The sequence below is a fragment of the Scyliorhinus torazame genome, chromosome 12 (assembly GCF_047496885.1).
Source record: "Scyliorhinus torazame isolate Kashiwa2021f chromosome 12, sScyTor2.1, whole genome shotgun sequence".
In the NCBI taxonomy this organism is placed as follows: Eukaryota; Metazoa; Chordata; class Chondrichthyes; order Carcharhiniformes; family Scyliorhinidae; genus Scyliorhinus; species Scyliorhinus torazame.
Genome location: NC_092718.1, coordinates 84316435 through 84336249, shown reverse-complemented (window position 1 = coordinate 84336249; position 19815 = coordinate 84316435). Strand labels below are relative to the sequence as shown.

The window sequence follows — 19815 nt, the reverse complement described above, 5'->3', positions numbered from 1 at the left end:
TGCGTCAATTAATTAAAATTAAAATTAAAATTTGTCTTTTTTTTTAATATTTCTTTAAAAATTTCAAAGTTACTGTCAACTATCTGTTTCCTAGCACTAGATTTCTAATAGAAATGCGATAGCTAACTATTGTACTCTCCGATCTCTGGCTTAGATATCCCTCTAAATTATAATTAAGTTATTATGTTTAATTAGTTACCAAATACTCAATTTTTTTTTTAAATTTAGGGTAGAATCCCAACCAGCCACTCTGGCCACAGCTTTTCTGTGATGTCACTTCAGTTTCCCCCCGACACACACAATTTGAAAAAAGGTATAAAAGTAAAAATAAGTAAAAATCACTTACTTACCTTCTTACCTTCTGAGTGTCTTAGATGTTCTCAGGTTCTCTCGCTGACAGAGACTGCTCCTCCACCTCCGAACCTTGACCTGCACAATGCTAATAATATAATAATAATATAATATGGCACTTACCTTACACCAATGGGTCTTATTATTAGGTTAGAGGAGGAGGGCGGGTGGGAGTCTCGGGTTTACTCTCCACCAGAATTTATTGCTTGGGGGGGGGGGGACTTCCCAGAGGTCCGCGGGTCGAACTTCCGGTTCCCGCCTTATATAAAAACAAATAAAACAGAAAAGAACAGACACGGGACCAGGTAAGGCTTTTTAAAGTCAGTACTCACCTCCCAGAGGGCCCCTGCGCACCGCTGCCGCCGAAATCCAAAGGGCTGCTCCTGTAAAGGTAAGTGGTTTTAAAGTAAGTACTCACCTCCCAGAAGGCCCCTGCGCACCGCTGCCGCCGAAATCCAAAGGGGTGCTCCTGTAAAGGTAAGTGGTTTTAAAGTCGCTACTCACCTCCCAGAGGGCCCCTGCGCACCGCTGCCGCCGAAATCCAAAGGGCTGCTCCTGTAAAGGTAAGTGGTTTTAAAGTCGCTACTCACCTCCCAGAGGGCCCCTGCGCACCGCTGCCGCCGAAATCCAAAGGGCTGCTCCTGTAAAGGTAAGTGGTTTTAAAGTCGCTACTCACCTCCCAGAGGGCCCCTGCGCACCGCTGCCGCCGAAATCCAAAGGGCTGCTCCTGTAAAGGTAAGTGGTTTTAAAGTCGCTACTCACCTCCCAAAGGGCCCCTGCGCACCGCTGCCGCCGAAATCCAAAGGGCTGCTCCTGTAAAGGTAAGTGGTTTTAAAGTCGCTACTCACCTCCCAGAGGGCCCCTGCGCACCGCTGCCGCCGAAATCCAAAGGGCTGCTCCTGTAAAGGTAAGTGGTTTTAAAGTCGCTACTCACCTCCCAGAGGGCCCCTGCGCACCGCTGCCGCCGAAATTCAAAGGGCTGCTCCTGTAAAGGTAAGTGGTTTTAAAGTCGCTACTCACCTCCCAGAGGGCCCCTGCGCACCGCTGCCGCCGAAATTCAAAGGGTTGCTCCTGTAAAGGTAAGTGGTTTTAAAGTCGCTACTCACCTCCCAGAGGGCCCCTGCGCACCGCTGCCGCCGAAATCCAAAGGGCCCGCCGAAATCCAAACGGCAGTAGAGGCAGAGAATCGCGGAGGCCCCAGAGAATTCCGGGTCAGGCCCGCTACTCCTACTGATACGCAAGCGACATTTACTGTACGTGCAGAGTGGAATGCATTGACCCCACTATCGAAAATTGACCACCACAATTTTGGCGTCAAAACTGATTCTCCATCCAATTGCGATTCCGGCACCGACCGACGGATAATCCGAGGAGTTTGAAGGTGGACGTTGTGTTCCTGCTCGAGATGCGCCTGAAGTTGGGGGATTTGCCGAAGCTGAGGAAGGGATGGTTGGAGCAGGTGTTCCACTCCGGGTTGGACATGAAGACAGGGTGTTGGGTGGTTGAGCGGTGCTGGTTAATAAGAAAGTGGCATTTGATGTGGGGAGCATTGTGGCTGATCCATGGATAAGTATGTGAGGGTCAGTGGGAAGCTGGAGGGGCTGCCAGTCGTCCTCAGAAATGTTTATGCCCCAAATTGTGACAACGTGGACTTTATGTGGCTTGTCCATATCTGGTAAAGAAATTAAGTAACTCCTCCACAACCTTTTTAGCTGTAATATTACGTACTGGAATGGCCTCTGGAAACCTAGTAGACACATCCATTTTAGTCATAATATATTGATTCCCACTTTTCGTTTTAGGAAGCGGTCCTATGTAATCAATTAGGACCCTTGTAAAAGGTTCCTCAAATACTGGACTGGGTATTAAGGGTGCTGGTTTTCTCACTGCTTGAGGTTTCCCTATCACTTGACATGTGTGACATGATTGACAACATTTAACTACATCTTTATGTCGTCCAGGCCATCAGTGGAGCAACCACGCTACAAAGATTTTGCACAAATGTTCGATCAAATCCATTCATGCCAAGAAGTCGCAATATTTCCCTTCATCTTGAGGGTATCGGAAACTCCTCAATAACTGTTGGTTTTACATCCCATGTGACCATTCAACCCTGTCCAATTGTATGGCCAAGGAAAGTGACTTGGGCTTTTCCAAATACACTTTTGGCTGGGTTTACCACCAAACCTGCCTCCTGAAGTCGATCGAGTAACTCCATCAGATGTTTTAAATGTTCTTTCCATATCTGGCTGAAAATTACCAGATCATCGATGTATACCGCACAATTGGGTAATCCTGAAACAACTTTGTTAGTTAACTGTTCAAATGTGGCTGGGGCGTTTTTCATACCAAATGGCATAACTTTGAATTGGTATATACCATCTGGAGTCACAAAAGATGAAATCTCCTTCGCCCTTTCAGACAAAGGCACCTGCCAATAACCTTTAAGTAAATCCAATTTGGAAATAAAAGCTGATTGCCCCACTTTCTCAATGCAATCCTCCAAACATGGGATAGGATAAGAGTTTGTTCTTGTAACCTCATTAACCTTTCTACAGTCCACACACAACCGTTGGGTACCGTCTGGTTTTGGTACCATCACTGTGGGTGAGCTCCATTGGCTACAACCCACTTCAATTATGCCATTTTTAAACACTCTCAATCTCTTTGTTAACCTGTGCCAATTTTAAAGGGTTAAGTCTCATGGATGTTGTTTGATCGGAACATCATGTATAGCCATTTTAGTACATCCTTTTCCTCTCCTTCCCTTGCAAATTACCTTTTAAGCATATTCAGAGTACAAACTCGGTGAGATTTTCTTCTCTCTGGCATTTTTACCACATAATTCACCTCACTTAATTTACTTTCAATCTGATAAGGTCCACAAAACCTAACTTTTAAAGGTTCACCTACCACTGGGAAAAATACTAAAACTTTATCTCCACTGGCAAAACTACGAACTTTGGATTTCTTGTCAGCTACCCGTTTAATCACATTTTGTGCAACTTTTAAATGTTGTCTAGCCAATTCACCTGCTCTAGTTAATCGTTCCCTAAAATTTGACACGTAATCCAATTGTGTAATTTCCGATTTCTCACTCACCAATTTTTCCTGAATCAATTTAAGTGGTCCTCTTACCTCATGGCCACAAAGTAGTTCAAAAGGACTGAATTTGGTAGACTCATTAGGTGCATCCCTAATTGCAAACAGTATGAATGGAATTCCTTTATCCCAATCCCAATCCTCTGGATAATCGTGACAATAAGCCCTCAACATTGTCTTTAATGTCTGATGCTACCTTTCTAATGCTCCCTGCAATTCTGGATGGTACGCAGTTGATTTAAATTGTTTTATTCTTAAGCTATCCATTACTTCTTTGAATAACCTTGAGGTAAAATTTGATCTTTGATCCAATTGTATTTCTGTGGGTAGTCCATATCTAGTAAAGAATTCAAGTAACTCCTCCACAATCTTGTTAGCTGTAATATTACGTACTGGAATGACCTCTAGAAACCTAGTAGACACATTCGTTATAGTCAAAAGATATTGATTCCCACTTTCCGTTTTAGGAAGCGGTCCTACGCAATCAATTAGGACCCTTGTAAAAGGTTCCTAAAATGCTGGAATGGGTATTAAGAGCGCTGATTTTATCACTGCTTGAGGTTTCCCAATCACTTGACATGTGTGAAATGATTGACAAAATTTAACTACATCTTTATGTAGTCCAGGCCAATAAAAACGTTTTTGTATTTTAGCTTGAGTGTTCCTTATTCCCAAATGACCTCCCACTGGTACCTCATGTGCAACTCACAACACCTCCTTTCTATACCCTACCGGCAATACCACTTGATGAACTTCTGCCCACTTTTCATCTGCCTGCAAATGTAAAGGTCTCCATTTTCTCATCAAGACATTACTTTTACGGTAATAACACTCTGGTATACACTCAGATTCCTCTTCCGTGTCTGCTTTCTGATACATCCGTTTTATTTCTACATCTTTCTGTTGTAACTCCATTAATTTTCCTGAACTAAACATATCTGCCTCATCCTCCACCTGTTCTTGATCTTTTTCAACCATCTGACCAAAAATCGTTTCTTATAATTGCACTTCAACTTCATCTTCACTCTTTGATTTCTCCTCTTGTCTTAACCTGTGACTTTGCGACCTTGTTACTGCACAATCCGGAAAAATCCCGGGATATTCATCCTTCAACACTTCAGTTGTTTGATTTTCCACTGGCTTATCAACCACAGTAGGCATCACTCCCACCTGCGATCCAGCTATATCATTACCCAAGATAAACTGTATTCCTGGACAAGATAGTTTCTCTATTACTCCTACTACCACTTCGCCACTCTTCACTGGACTTTCCAACCTTATCTTATATAATGGAACACTACTCCTCTCACCCTGAATTCCACATATTACCACTTTTCTGGCAACATTCTTCCCAAACTACATAACTCCTCATCTCTTACCATTAAATTTTGACTAGCTCCTGTATTTCTTAAAATTGTGACTTTTTTACCTGCTCCTCCTGATATACATGAGTAAACTTTACCCACACAAGTAAATTCTTTAAAGAGATCTGGCACCTTCTTATCAATCACCTCTTGATCAGGCTGTACAATCTTTTGCACCTCATTGGCTTCACTTGGGCTTTCCTTTACCACTTTAACAAACCCCACTGTCTTATCCTATTTTACCACATCAGCCTTCCCAGTGCTTTTCTTCAACCACCAACAATGTGACTTTACATGGCCTAGTTTATTACAGTGAAAACATTTGAAATTTTTCATTTCTTTTTCACCCTCCTGGATTTCTTTTTTAATCTGAGGTACACTCTCCTTATTATCTCCCATCAGATCACCTTTACCTTTACCACTTGCGTATTTCTCATGCCCCCAGTTTCTATCCCTCACAGGCTGAAACTGATGTCGGAAACCAAGCTTTGATTTCTCAACTAATTCATAATCATCTGCCATTTCTGCTGCTAACCTCGCAGTTTTAACCCTCTGCTCTTCCACATGTGTTTTCACTACATCAGGAATTGAATTTTTAAACTCCTCCAAAAGTATAATTTCTCTGAGAGCTTCATACGTTTGGTCTATTTTCAAAGCCCTTATCCACCTATCAACCTACTCGTTTGATCCTTTCATACTCCATGTATGTTTGACCAGGTTCTTTCCTTAAATTTCTAAACCTTTGTCTGTAGGCTTTAGGCACTAGTTCATATGCACCTAAGATGGATTTTTTCACCTCCTCATACGACTCAGATACCTCCTCCGGTAGTGATGCAAACACTTCACTAGCCCGACCTATCAGTTTTGTTTGAATCAGCAATACCCACATGTCCTGTGGCCATTTCATTTGTTTAGCTACCTTCTCAAATGAAATGAAAAAGGCTTCCACTTCCTTCTCGGCAAACCTTGGCAATGCTTGGACATATTTAAATAAATCCCCACCAAGCCTTCGACTATGACGCCCTTTCTCACTATCCTCATCACTATCATCCAACTGTACGTTTCCCTTTATGCCTGCCAATTTTAACTGACTGTCATGTTTCATGGCCATTTTCTGAAGTTCAAACTCTCTCTTTTATCTTTTTTCCTGATCTGTATCTCCCTTTCTCTTTCTTTTTCCTCTCTATCTCTTTCGTATTCAAGCTGCTTTAATTCTTTCTCATGTTCCATTTGTTTAATTTGCAACTGAGTTTTTTCTATTTCGAATGACTCACACTGTATCTCAGGCAACTTTAAATGCTTAACCACCACCATAATTACCTCACCTTTTTGCATTTTGTCAGGTAATGTTAACTGCAATGTTTTCGCCAACTCTAACAGTCTGCTTTTAGGCTCTGTCCATAAGGTACTGTATGTGACCGTCTCCACCCCCAAAAACTTCTGAGCCTCTGAAAGAGCCATTGTCCACAACACACTCCCCACTTGAACTAAAATACAACACCTGAAAAGCAACCACAATATGTTCACCCCTCACTATCTTTAAGTTCACTGAGCCAATCCAATGGATAGACTTTTATCCCCCTCGAGCCCCCAATTTGTTATGAGCCAGGGATTAGAGAACCCCAAAGTGTATCATGGAGTTCACCTGACCCACAACTTTTAACAGGTTGTGGTATGGGGAGCACACGGCCCACTCTACAGGTGTGGTACAGCAGAAATGGAAAAGTAATTTTTAAAGCAAATACAATGTTTATTCTATGAACTCAAGTTAACCTTTTTGAAACAGACAGTGAACATCTTAGCAACCATCAATTCAAATACAACCCCCAAAGAATACAACACTAAGTAATCCGTAAGCTGTCCTTTTGACATCCAGAAGACTTAAGAAACAACTTTAAACAGAAGCACATTAGGTTTACATTCACTACTAAGAACATTCATAATTCTGAATTTGCCAAATGATCAAGAGATAATCTTTTGATGGCAGAGAGAACAGCAATACACGTGCTTGGTCTGGCTTCAACTCCAACACTGAAATCAAAACTAAAACACACCCTGCAGCAAACAGCCTAAAATGAAAGTAAAAAGCTGACAGACAGCCCAGCTCCACCCACACTCTGATGTCACTGTTAAACACCCATTTCTTAAAGGTACTCTCACATGACACCCTGTTGGTGTTACTGCAGAGAGCCTTGAAGGTTTAAATATCCTTGATGTTGCATCCCGTTGAGTGAGTTATAGCTGGGTTTCTAAACAGGATTAACGTCCCACTGGTGCTAAACATATATACTGACCCTTCAAAGTGGATTTTGTATCTGCGAAATGTCAAATTTGTGTAACGTGATAAAAAAGAAATCCACATTAAAACAAATTTATGTTCCTTTAATTTACTTCACTGCATGATGATTTCAATTAAAAGTGAAGGATGAAGTGTTTTTAACTTCCTGGTCTGCTGTGAACAGTTGCCTTACATTCTCGCCTTCCAAAAGATCCCCTCGAGTTGGCGGGAGATTTACACTGCCATTGGCAAAAGAGAAAATAATACCAGAGATCACTCGGTGCTTGTGGACAGCTCTCTTCCAGATCAGCGGGGAATTGCCGTTGTATCACAGAACTGGGGACTGCGCCGGCCAGATTGGCAAATGAGTATCCATCCCAGTTCGGAGCTCGAACTGCCTGGAATTATTTCTTAAACAACAAGAGCGAGCTGATCCTCCCCCCCCCACCCCCTCACCTCCCACCACCACCCCGCGACCCAGGCTCAGTGCAGTTTGCGCTGAACAGTTTCATTCCCCGAAGGGTTTGTTCTTCAGCCGCTCCATCCTGATTGCTCAGGTGCTGTTGTCACAGGGCCTCTCGATTTATCCCAAAAAAGGCTCCATTGCCGAAAGGTCTTCATTAAATGCTTCATTTTGATTGATCCCGTGTCTATTTTGATTCCTAGGCGAGAAAAGCCAGCAGAGTTCAGGTTACATTAAAAGAATGCAAGGCTTTGGACAAGTGAGTAAAGGAGCCGTTCAGGAGCACAGGCCGATTAAATTCCACTCAACAACCTGGGTACCAAAAGCAGCTGGAAAATGGGGTCACAGGAGCTTGGTTGAGGAAGAGATGGGCAGGGAGATGGGGATGTTGATGGAGATAAGGAAATCTAAGATGACCATCCCAATGTTTGAAACAATTGATGGCTGAGTCATAGGGGGTGGGTTTAATAATAATCTTTATTATTATCACAAGTCGGCTTACATTAACACTGCAATGAGGTTTCTGTGATAATCCCCTAATCGCCACATTCCAGCACCTGTTCGGGTACATGGGGGGTGAATTCAGAATGTCCAATTCACCAAACTAGCATGGGTGGGATTCTCCCCCAACCGTCTAGGCCGGCGCCAACGGGCTGGCGGCACGCGAATGGCCTCCGCGGGCCGCGTGAGTTGGCGCATACGCGGGAGTGCCAGCGTGTGCTGGCGTGATCCCAGCGCATGCACAGGGGGTTCTTCTCCGCGCCGGCCATGGCGGACCATTACAGCGGCCGGTGCGGAGGGAAAGAGTGCCCCCACGGCATAGGCCCACCCGTGGATTGGTGGGCCCCGATCGTGGGCCAGGCCACTGTGGGGGCACCCCCCCGGGGCCAGATCCCCCCGCGCACCCCCGAGGACACCGCAGGCCGCCTGCACAGCCAGGTCTCACCGGTACGGACCTGATTTGATTTACGCCGGTGGGACCGGATGAAAACGGTTGGCCGCTTAGCCTATCGCGGGGTGGAGAACCGCCGGGGGGGGGGGGGCGCTGCCAGGAGCCGCTGACCGGCGCGGCGCGATTCCCGCCCCCGCCAAAACCCCGGCGCCGGAAAATTCGGCAGCCAGCGTCGGGGTGGGATTCACGCCGCCCCCCGGTGATTCTCCGACCCGGCGGGGGTCGAAGAATCCCACACCATGGGCAAAATTCTCCGGAAACGGCGCGTTGTCCACCGACTGGTGCCCAAAACGGTGCCAATCAGACGGGCATCGCGCCGCCCCAAAGGTGCGGAATGCTCCGATCGCGGGCCAGGCCACCGTGGGGGCACCCCCCCGGGGCCAGATAGCCCCGCGCCCCCCCCCAGGACCCCGGAGCCCGCCCGCGCCGCCTTGTCCCGCCGGTAAGGTAGGTGATTTAATTTACACCAGCGGGACAGGCATTTTGGCGGCGGGACTTCGGCCCATCCAGGCCGGAGAATCGAGCGGGGGGCCCGCCAACCGGCGCAGCGCGATTCCCGCCCCCGCCGAATCTCCGGTGCCGGAGACTTCGGCAACCAGCGGGGGCGGGATTCACGCCAGCCCCCGGCGATTCTCCGACCCGGCGGGGGGTCAGAGAATTTCGCCCCATGTCTTTTGGAATATGTGGGAGAAAACCGGAGCACCCAGAGGAAACCCATGCAGACACGGAGAGAACGCACAGACTCCACACAGACAGTGACCCAAGCCGGGAATCGAACCTGGGACCCTGGAGCTGTGAAGCAACAGTGCTAACCACTGTGTTATTGTGCCCCACCAGTTTAACCACACAAGTGGAGATTGGGCAACAACTTGCACTTGTATCGCAACTTTATTGTCCCAAGGTGCTTCACAGGAGCAAACACCAAATAAAATGTATGGACTGAGGCATTGGGGAATTTTATTAGGACAGGTGATCAAATGGAGATAATGTCTGAAAAGGGAGAGAGAGGTTTAGGGAGGGAATTCCAGAGGTTAGGGGCCTGACAGCTGAAGGCACATCCACAAATGGTGAAGCAATGAAAATTGGGCGATGCTCAAGAGCCCAGAATTGGAGGAGCACAAAGATCTCAGAGGATTGTAGGGGATGAAGCAGGTTACAGAGACAGGGAAGGAGTGAGGCCATAGAGGAATTTGAACAGGAGAATAAATGCAAGTCAGGTAAGCACAGTGGGTGGTGGCTGACCAGGACTTGGTGTAAGTTAGAGTACAGGGCAGCACAACTTTGGAAGTTCAAATTTCCAAAGAGTGAAAGACGAGTGGTTGGTCAGAGGAGCATTTTCGTAGTCAAGTCTGATCATAATAAAAGGGCAGATGAAGGTTTCAGCTAATAGGCTGAGACAGGATGTTATGGAGGTGGAAGTTGGCAGGCTTGGAGATGGGGAGGATATGGGGTGGGAATTTCAGCTCAGGGTCAGATAGGACCCCAAGGTTGTGAGCCGTCTGGCTCATCCTCAGACAATGACCAGGGAGGGGGATGGGGGTCAGTGACTGGGGAACAGAGCAAGGGTCAGAGGCTGGAGAAAAGTCAGTGGAGAGGGGTTACGGGGATTTTAGGTGTCGGCTGGTGAGTTGTTTGCTACAGAGATTAGGTGAGTGTCTATTAACTGTGTGATAGAGGGAGTCGCACATTCCTGCTCTTCACCCTCAGTTCAGCAGCTAGAGGATGACAACAAGCTGGAAGTGACCGGATAATGCAGCATTGAAACATCCCATACAGCTCAGAGTTTATCGCTGTACACAACATTTCCACAACACCAAATATAATAAAACAATACTACAATTAACAATGGGAACTATGGAACATTCTAGAACTCACCGTCTTTGTGACTTTCGGAATATGAAAACCCCAATTCCAGTAACAACAAAAACAACCACAAGAATTATGATTCCCAATCCAACTACTGCTCCAGTAGAGTGTCCAGCACCTGGTGACAGAATGAAGCCGTTAACAGACTGGGACACATGAACAAAACTAACAGCAGAGACTTTCAGCACCTCGTGTTTCAGAACTATTCCCAGAACTAACAGATGCCTGGGTAATTCTGGTCCTGGAGGGATGTGGGAGATTAAATACCAATAATCACTCACACCAGTCAGCCCACAGCTCCTTGCACACACACTGGGGTTATGGTTTGTGAAAATGCCCAATTTCAATCTTGCGGCCCACTGAGATGAAGGGGGGCCACTCATATTGCCCATCACTCGCTGAGGTGATCAGTTTCTTTCATGTCCCAGCCACCAATTCTAAATTCTTCCCTGTAATGAGTTGAGAAGAAAATATCAGTGCCTTCTATACAACATTCTATATTGTTTTGGTAGACTCTCTGGCTGTGCCTGAAAGATAGCTTCATAAAAATTATTTTTTGTTTCCAATTAAGGGGCAATTTAGTGTGGCCAATACACCTACCCTGCACATCTTTGGGTTGTGGGGGTGAAACCCACGCAGACTAGGGGAGAATGTGCAAACTCCACATGGATAGTGACCCAGGGCCAGGATTCGAACCCGGGTCCTCAGCGCCGTAGTTTCAGTGCTAACCACTGCGCCACGTGCCGCCCTCACATGTTATATCTTAACGACAGATACCAGGGGCGTCATTCTCCGACCCCCCAGCGGGTCGGAGAATGGCCGTTGGCCGCCGTGAATCCCGCCCCCGCCGGTTGCCGAAGTCTCCGGCACCGGATATTCGGCGGGGGCGGGAATCGGGCCGCGCCGGTTGGCGGGCCCCCCCGCTGGATTCTCCGGCCCGGATGGGACAAAGTCCCGCCGATAAATTGCCTGTCCCGCCGGCGTGGATTAAACCACCTTTTCAACGGCGGGACAAGGCGGCGTGGGCAGGCTCCGGGGTCCTGGGGGGGGCACGGGGCGATCTGGCCCCGGGGGGTGCCCCCACGGTGGCCTGGCCCGCGATCGGGGCCCACCGAGCCGCGGGCGGGCCTGTGCCGTGGGGGCACTCTTTCCCTTCCGCCTCCGCCACGGTCTCCACCATGGCAGAGGCGGAAGAGACTCCCTCCACTGCGCATGCGCGGGAAACTGTCAGCGGCCGCTGATGCTCCCGCGCATGCGCCGCCCCGAGATGTCATTTCCGCACCAGCTGGCGGGGCAACAAAGGCCGTTTCTGCCAGCTGGCGGGGCGGAAATCCCTCCGGCGTCGGCCTAGCCACTCAATGTTGGGGCTCGGCCCCCAAAGATGCGGAGCATTCCGCACCTTTGGGGTGGCGCAATGCCCGTCTGATTGGCACCGTTTTGGGCGCCAGTCGGCGGACATCGCGCCGTTTCGGGAGAATTTCGCCCCAGTTCCCGGACGTTAGTGAGGGAGCTTTGCAGTGTTGACTCGACTGGGTGTGTCTGTGCTATGTCCTGATTCTACGTCTGAGTCACAGCCAGTAGTCGGTTCAGTTTTCTTCTGTTTTTTTCTGTCTAGTAGCTTGATAGAAACTGACCAAGCAAGTCAGAGGACAGGTATAATTCAACCTGGTTAATGTGTGACTCCACATACAGACCAAACTGGGTAGGGATGGCAGGTTTATTTCACTAAAGGGGTACTAGTAAATCAGTTGAGGTTTTATAACATTCCAAGAACACTTTTATTGAGATCAACTTTTTATTTCCAGATTTTTATTTAACAAAATACATTTTAATTCTGAAAGTACTGTGATCAGATTTAAACTCATAGGCCCAGATTTGTGCCATGATGGAGAGGCCCTCCATTGTGGTGAAAATGACATCAGAAATCCTAAGCCATGCCCCAAACACAGCTCTTCCTATTTTCTCAAGGGCAGACCTGGAATCAGGCCAGAATTCAAACTTGAGTGGTTTACAGAGGGAGCTGGCCATTTAAATCATCAGCCATCTCCACTGAAGTAGAATATTGGTAGGCCCAGAATGTGCAGATTACACAAAGTAAGCGCTGGTCTGAACTTGGTGGATTTGTTTTGCAATTGTTGAATTTGTCAAACAACAGTCAAGCTGTCGAAGAACTGCCAAAACTAATTGGAACTGTCAAAACGCATTGGAACTGTGAAAGCTTTAATGGATTTAAATCTGGAGTGCTCTAAATTAAAACCAAAACATTCAGCAGTACAAAAGAAACTCAGTGCTTAATATTTCAGTCTGTCTGTTGAATTAAGCCTCATAGGATTTGCGACGCAATGATTGCTCATACAAACTTTTATTATCACAGTGCCTGTTAGGTGAGTTTGATTGACAGCTCCAATTTGTTCCAGATTTAAAGGGCATGGTCAAACCAAAAAAATAAGAGTGCATTCTGAGGGATATTAGAGGGATCATTCCCAGCGCGACCCTGCTAGCTGATGGCACTGTTTCTTTTTTCAGGCCTTAACGGGGAACCCTGCCCCCAAGGGCACATTCAGTTGCATTTCCTGCACCGAGGAGCTCTGCTTGTCTGTGAAGGAAAAGATCGGAGCACCATTTCTAGTTGGCGCTGCCACCACTCGACCCCTGATGCGACCACCAAACCCCCAGTAGACCTGTTGGGGCATTCACGAGCCCCCTGCACTCCATCTCATCCCGGTAGGGCAGCCAGAGGCCAATCCTCAGTGTGGGCAAAATGCTACCGAGGCATCTAGGCGCTGTCAGCTTGGCATCCTGGAAGTGCACTGTCATCCCTGCAGTGTCACCTGGGCACGGTGACAGTAACAGGCTGACACCCAGGTTGCACTTCCAGGGTGCCCAGGTGGCACTGCCAGGGTACCAGTCTGGCAGTGCCACAGTGCTGGGTGACATCAGCAGTGCCAGGGTACCACCTTGCCCCGATACCAGCCACCCGGGAGCCTCCAATCGTCTGGGAGACCCTCATTTGTGAAGGCCATTGCTGAATGGGGCCCAGCTGGGGTGTCCTCGAAGAGGCTGATAGATCCCCGAAACCGGTTCGATCTCATTACACCTCGCGAGGCAGAACGACTGTTGGGAATCCCAGAATAATAATAATAATCGCTTATTGTCACAAGTAGGCTTCAATGAAGTTACTGTGAAAAGGAATTTTTATGAATTCAATGTTTTATTCATAAATGATTAAGACACATCATTTTATTTCATGTCAGCAAGGTTCATGAGATTTTCCCATGGTGGACATTAGATGATTTGATACGAAGGGGATAAAAGTAAAGGGTAGTGGGTTGGGGGCATGGGTTGATATAAGGTGCATGAGGGACCATGTGGATTGGGTGAGAGGCATAAGGTGGCTTCGGGGTTTGAGGAGCTGTGGGGCGGTGGGTGGGGGGGCGGGGGGGGGGGGGGGGGCATGTGTTGACATCAGTTGTCATGATGGAGCATGTGAGGGTTATGGGAGAGTGAGGGAGGTGAAGAGGTAATGGGCTAGTTTTATTTAAATCATTTTCAAATTAAATTCAACAAACTACCAGGTATCAGATGTCGGCTTTATGCCTGGCCCTCCTCCTCACCCGGAAGCCTCCAGAGTCAAACCCGGGGAAGTGGGCTTCCCTTTTCATCCAGCCCGGAACAAAAATCAGGGGCAAAATTCTCCCCCAACGGCGCGATGTCCGCCGACTGGCGCCAAAGACGGTGCCAATCAGACGGGCATCGCGCCGGCGCAAAGGTGCGGAATGCTCCGCATCTTTGGCGGCCTAGCCCCAACATTGAGGGGCTAGGCCGACGCCGGAGGGATTTCCGCCCCGCCAGCTGGAGGAAATGGCGTTAGTTGCCCCACCAGCTGGGGAGAGTCTCTTCCGCCTCCGCCATGGTGGAGGCCGTAGCGGAGGCGGAAGGGAAAGAGTGCCCCCACGGCACAGGCCCGCCCGCGGATTGGTGGGCCCAGATCGTGGGTCAGGCCACCGTGGGGGCACCCCCCGGGGTCAGATTGACCCGCGCCCCCCCCAGGACCCCGGAGCCCGCCCACGCCGCCTGGTCCCGCCGGTAAATACCAGGTTTGATTTACGCCGGCGGGACAGGCAATTTCTGGGCGGGACTTCGGCCCATCGGGTCCCGCCAACCGGCGCGGCCCGATTCCCACCCCCGCCCAATCTCCGGTACCGGAGACTTCGGTGGGGGCGGGATTCACGGCGGCCAACGGCCATTCTCCGACCCAGCGGGGGGTCGGGGAATGACGCCCCAGATCCTTGATCTGTAATTTTTGCAGGCTGGGTTTGCAGAGCCGGGAATTCTCCCAACTGTGCACACCCGATTTAGGAGCGCAAATCTGTGCACATTCTCTGGATTAACAAACCAAGCACAAGATTCTCCTTTCCGGGGACTAAGTCCCCACGTGGAGGGAGAACCGGCGCCAACCACTCCGGTGTCAACAGCCCCCGAAAATGAAGAATTCTCCGCCCTTTCGGGGACTAGGTGGACGCCGGCGGGTTTCGCGCCGCTCCAGCCGGCGGCGAAGAGACTGCGCGACTTTGCGCATGCGCTGAAGGGCCGGCGTGATCTCATGATTGTGCGGAACAGCCGGCATGGTTCCGCGCATGCGCAGACCGGCCGGTGTATTTTGGTGCATGCGCGGGGAGTTCTCTTCTCTGCACCGACCATGGCGGAGCCCTTAAGGGGCCGGCGCGGAAGGAAGAAGTGTCCTACGGAACAGGGCTGCCCACAGATCGGTGGGCCCCGATCGTGGGCCAGACCACCTGTGGGGGTCCATCCTGGGGTCGGATCCCCCCGCGCTCCTCGAGGACCGCCCCGCCGGCTTACCTGCCAGGTCCCGCTGGTGTCAGAGGTGAGTGATTCACGCCAGCGGGACTGGCCAAAAACGGACGGCCGTTCGGCCCATCGGGGCCCGGAGAACTGCCCCCGACCGGCGTGGTGTGAATCCCGCCCCCGCCAGAAAAACGGTGCCGGAGAATACGGCAGCCGGCGTCAGGATGGCGGGGCTGGATTCGCGCCGCCCCGCGGGGATTCTCCGACCCAGGTTTCTGGATCACTCATCTAGTAACATAACCACTGCATTACTGAACCCATAACATCAGAGATTAAATACAAAATACCTGAAACAGAAATCTCTCACCTGTTACAGACAGTTGAACGTGTTGATGAAATCGCACACCCGTCCTGTCAGAAATCTGACATGCAAACTGGTGCTGGTCTGACTCCCTGAGGTCAGAGATCAGAACTGACCAGTTTCCTTGTTCCAGTTGATCTTTGAACAGGGTTGTTCTGTTTCTGAAATGTGCATCTTGTTCTGTCAAATCATCGCTTCCATTAACAAACTTGAGCAAAATTTCACGTTCTGATATCTGCCAAACCACCAGCAAATCTGAGATGGTGACATTCCCTTTGAAGATACAGGGTAGCACAACCTGCTCTCCAAGGAACCCAGAAACTGGGACAGGTGAGTCACCTGGAAAAGATTGAAAATATTTATCCACAGATATAATCTCCCTGCTGGTACATTACATCCCAAGCTTCACATGGTTACACTGGGATGCTGGACTTACAAGAAGCACTGATCAGTAACTCACTGTTTTTTTATTTCTGTGGGAAGATTAAAACTCAGGTATTAAGGGCCCTCAACTAAAACCAGCTTGTGCTGGATATTTGTCAGCTCAGCACAGGGCAGCTGGACAGCACTGAGTAACATGTTGTAGAAGTCAGGTATTTCAAATACAACTAGTATTGTCTTTGGGGGTGTTGTCTCGTGTGTGTTGTGCTGTGTTGTCTTTTGGTGTTGTCTGTCCTTAATTTCTGTCTTTGATTCTGTCAGTTTGTCTTTCTGTTAGTTTTGGAGATGTCTTTTGGTGTTGTCTGTCCTTAATTTCTGTCTTTGATTATGGTCTCCATTTTAGAGATGTCTTTTGGGGGTTCTGTCAGTCTACCAGTCTGTGTCAGTGATGTTAGTCCACTTTTGACTTTTTGAGTTTAGCTGAAGATTAGCTTTCTCTCTCTCTTCATGTTTCATTGCCAGACTTTGACCTTTTAAAAGCCAGGTATTTTGAATACAACTAGTATAGGTAAAAGATAGCTGTTTAAGCATAAATGTTGAGCCCCAGTTTTAAATACCCATTTATACAGCATAATAATTCACTTTTACTGAGGTCCGTTGTTCTGGCAAATGCATATTTTCAGAGTCAGTGTGACATTAAAACAGCACAGTTGCAAGATAATTTGACACTGCTTGTGCTAATTGTCAAGGACAGGGACTGAATACACAGCAACATGAAGGCACCATTGTTCACAATGCAGATAACAGCTAGGTCAGAAAAACTGATGTTGCACATTGAAGATGGACGGCTTGCCATCAAATCAAATGTGTTTGAGTCTAACCCAAACCAATTAGGATTATATTGGGGTGTGATTAGATGACATAAGACAGATATGAAAGTGTATAACTGAAAAGTGTCCGCCCGCCATTTTAGTGTTGTGCTGTGTTGTCTCGTGTGTTGTGGAGATGTCTTTTGGTGTTGTCTTTGATGCTGTCAGTTTGTCTTTTTGTTAGTTTAGTCAGTTTTGTCCTTAATAGTCTCCATTTTAGAGATGTCTTTTGGGGGTTCTGTCAGTCTGTTAGTCTGTGTCAGTGATGTTAGTCTACTTTTGACTTTGACTTTGAATTTAGCTGAAGATTAGCTCTCTCTCTCTCTCTTCATGTTTCATTTCCAGACTTTGACCTTTTAAAAGTTACTTTCGAGCTGTCTGCCTAAGCAAAGAAAGATAATGTCTGTAATTCTCTGAAAGCTTTGAATTGTCTACGAATTGCCTTTTAAATGACTTTCAAATTGTAATCAAGCGACTACAAATAAAACAATTCTTTTTGGCACCTGAGAAGTTTATACTGCAAATTCCTGCTGAGTTCCAGTATTCGCAAAGTGCTACTGATAACCAAATAGCAGAGATGATATAAATTCCTTCAACTATACACAGTCAAATAATACAAGGAATCGAACAACTTGGCACGGTCCAGAAATAGTACAAATCTTACAACTTGTCGTATTGCGCCAGGACTTGATTCATCAACTAAGCTTCCCCCAAACTTTGCGTAGTTCGACAGGTTAAGATCCCAGAAATTAAAGATTCCTTCACATGTGCCATTTGTACACTGATGCGCAATCAATTACTCTCAAGACAAAGTGATTCATAACTGAAGGCTTTAATCTGCTAGAACTCTTCCCCAGCAGCTTCAATACAGAAAGTGAAGGCTGCTGGGATGGCACTGGTTCTGATACTCCGTCTATCAGGGCGGAGCTATGTACATCAGCCAATGGTAGACTCCTGGGTCTAACCAATGATCATCCACCTCTCAGGTACCGCAATACCTGGTACTACCACATTCACACCCTGTTAAAAAAGAGCATGGCGGGGTGATGGACAGCGTTCATAGTCGCCTTTCGCATGGTATGACCAGGTATGGAGGTACCGTGATGTCGAGGGTAATAACAAAGTGTTCATGGTGCAGCAATCAGTCGATCAGGTGGCCTGGTCGTCCTTCTGGAGCGTCTGGGCTTCGGCAGTGATTCTGATGGGGGTCCCGGCGGTTGCGACTCCGGGAGCGTGATGTCGTCCTCCCAGGCAGCTTTGTCACCCCTAGGCGGTGCTTTTGGGGCAAAAGGTGGACGGGGGGGAAGGCGCCTGTAGGGGGTGTCGGTGTGTGTTCGGGCCTAGGCAGGAGCGGTGGGAGTACAGACCCTCCAGTTAAGTGCTGTGGGGAGGGTGGGGATGGGGGCAATGGTGCGGGTGCGCGTGGGATTCCGGCGGGCGCCAGGTCCCGAAGGGAGACCGTGTCTTGGCGGCCGTCAGGGAACGCTATGTAGGCGTGCTGGGGGTTGGCGTGCAGCAGGTGGACCCTTTCGACTAGCGGGTCCGACATGTGCGCCCTCACATGTTTCCGAAGCAGAATGGGTCCGTGTGTCGCTAGCCAGGTTGGGAGCGAGGTCCCGGAGGAGGACTTCCTGGGGAAAACAAGGAGACGTTCGTGAGGTGTCTGATTCGTGGTTGTACAGAGCAGTGACCGGATGGAGTGGAGGGCCACCGGGAGGACTGCCTGCCAGCGGGAGAATGGGAGATTTCTGGACCGTAGGGCCAGCAGGACGGTCTTCCAGACCGTTCCGTTCTCTACCTGCCCGTTTCCCCGGGGGTTGTAACTTGTTGTCCTGCTCGAGGCGATGCCCTTTCTGAGCAGGAATTGACGCAGTTCGTCACTCATAAAGGAGGACCCCCTATCGCTGTGAATATATGCGGGGAAACTGAACAGTGTAAAGATACCCTGGAGGGCCTTGATGACGGTGGTTATGGTCATGTCTGGGCAGGGGATGGCGAATGGGAACCGGGAGTATTCGTCAATCACGTTAAGGAAGTACGTGTTGCGGTCAGTGGAGGGTAGGGGGCCTTTGAAATCCATGCTGAGGCGTTCAAAGGGACGGGAAGCCTTTATCAGGTGTGCCCTCTCTGGCCGGTAGAAGTGCGGTTTGCACTCCGCGCAGATTTGGCAGTTCCTGGTGACGGTCCTGACCTCCTCGATGGAGTAGGGCAGGTTGCGGGTCTTGATAAAATGAAAAAAGCGAGTGACCCCCGGGTGGCAGAGGTCCTCGTGGAGGGATTGGAGGTCGTCCACTTGTGTGGTGGCACAAGTGCCGCGGGACAAGGCATCAGGAGGCTCGTTCAGCTTCCCCGGACGGTACAAGATCTCGTAATTGTAGGTGGAGAGTTCTATCCTCCACCGCAAAATCTTGTCGTTCTTAATCTTGCCCACTGTGCATTATCGAACATGAAAGCAACCGACCGTTGGTCCGTGAGGAGAGTGAATCTCCTGCCGGCCAGGTAATGCCCCAGTGTCGCACAGCTTCTACTATAGCCTGGGCCTCCTTTTCGACCGAGGAGTGGTGAATTTCAGAAGCATGGAGAGGACGGGAGAAGAAAGCCACGGGCCTGCCCGCTTGGTTGAGGGTGGCCGCCAGAGCTACGTCGGACGCATCACTCTCGACCTGGAAGGGGAGGGACTCGTTGATGGCGCGCATCGTGGCTTTTGCAATGTCTGCTCTGATGCGGCTGAAGGCCTGGCGGGCGTCCGTCAACAGGGGGAAGGTTGTGGACTGGATTAGGGGTCAGGCTTTGTCTGCGAAGTTGGGGACCCATTATGCATAATAGCTGAAGAACCCAAGGCAGCGCTTTAGGGCTTTGGGGCAGTGAGGGAGGGGGATCTCCATGAGGGGGCGCATGCGCTCAGGGTCGGGGCCTTTGACTCCACTTCACACTACGTAGCCTAGAATGGCTAGACGGTCGATGCCAAACACGCATTTATCCTTATTGTATGTCAGGTTAAGGATTTTCGCGGTCTGGAGAA

The 19815-nt window shown here is 48.9% G+C and overlaps 1 protein-coding gene across 1 annotated transcript in view; it reads right to left on the bottom strand.

Moving 5' to 3' along the window:
• The window catches only part of LOC140386528 (CD276 antigen homolog), a 105728-nt gene that overhangs the window by 56039 nt on the left and 29874 nt on the right, over nucleotides 1-19815 (bottom strand). The window contains exon 3 of the mRNA XM_072468936.1: nucleotides 15550-15882. Within this exon, the coding sequence (XP_072325037.1) occupies nucleotides 15550-15882 (333 nt within the window). The remainder of the gene's footprint in view (nucleotides 1-15549; nucleotides 15883-19815) is intronic.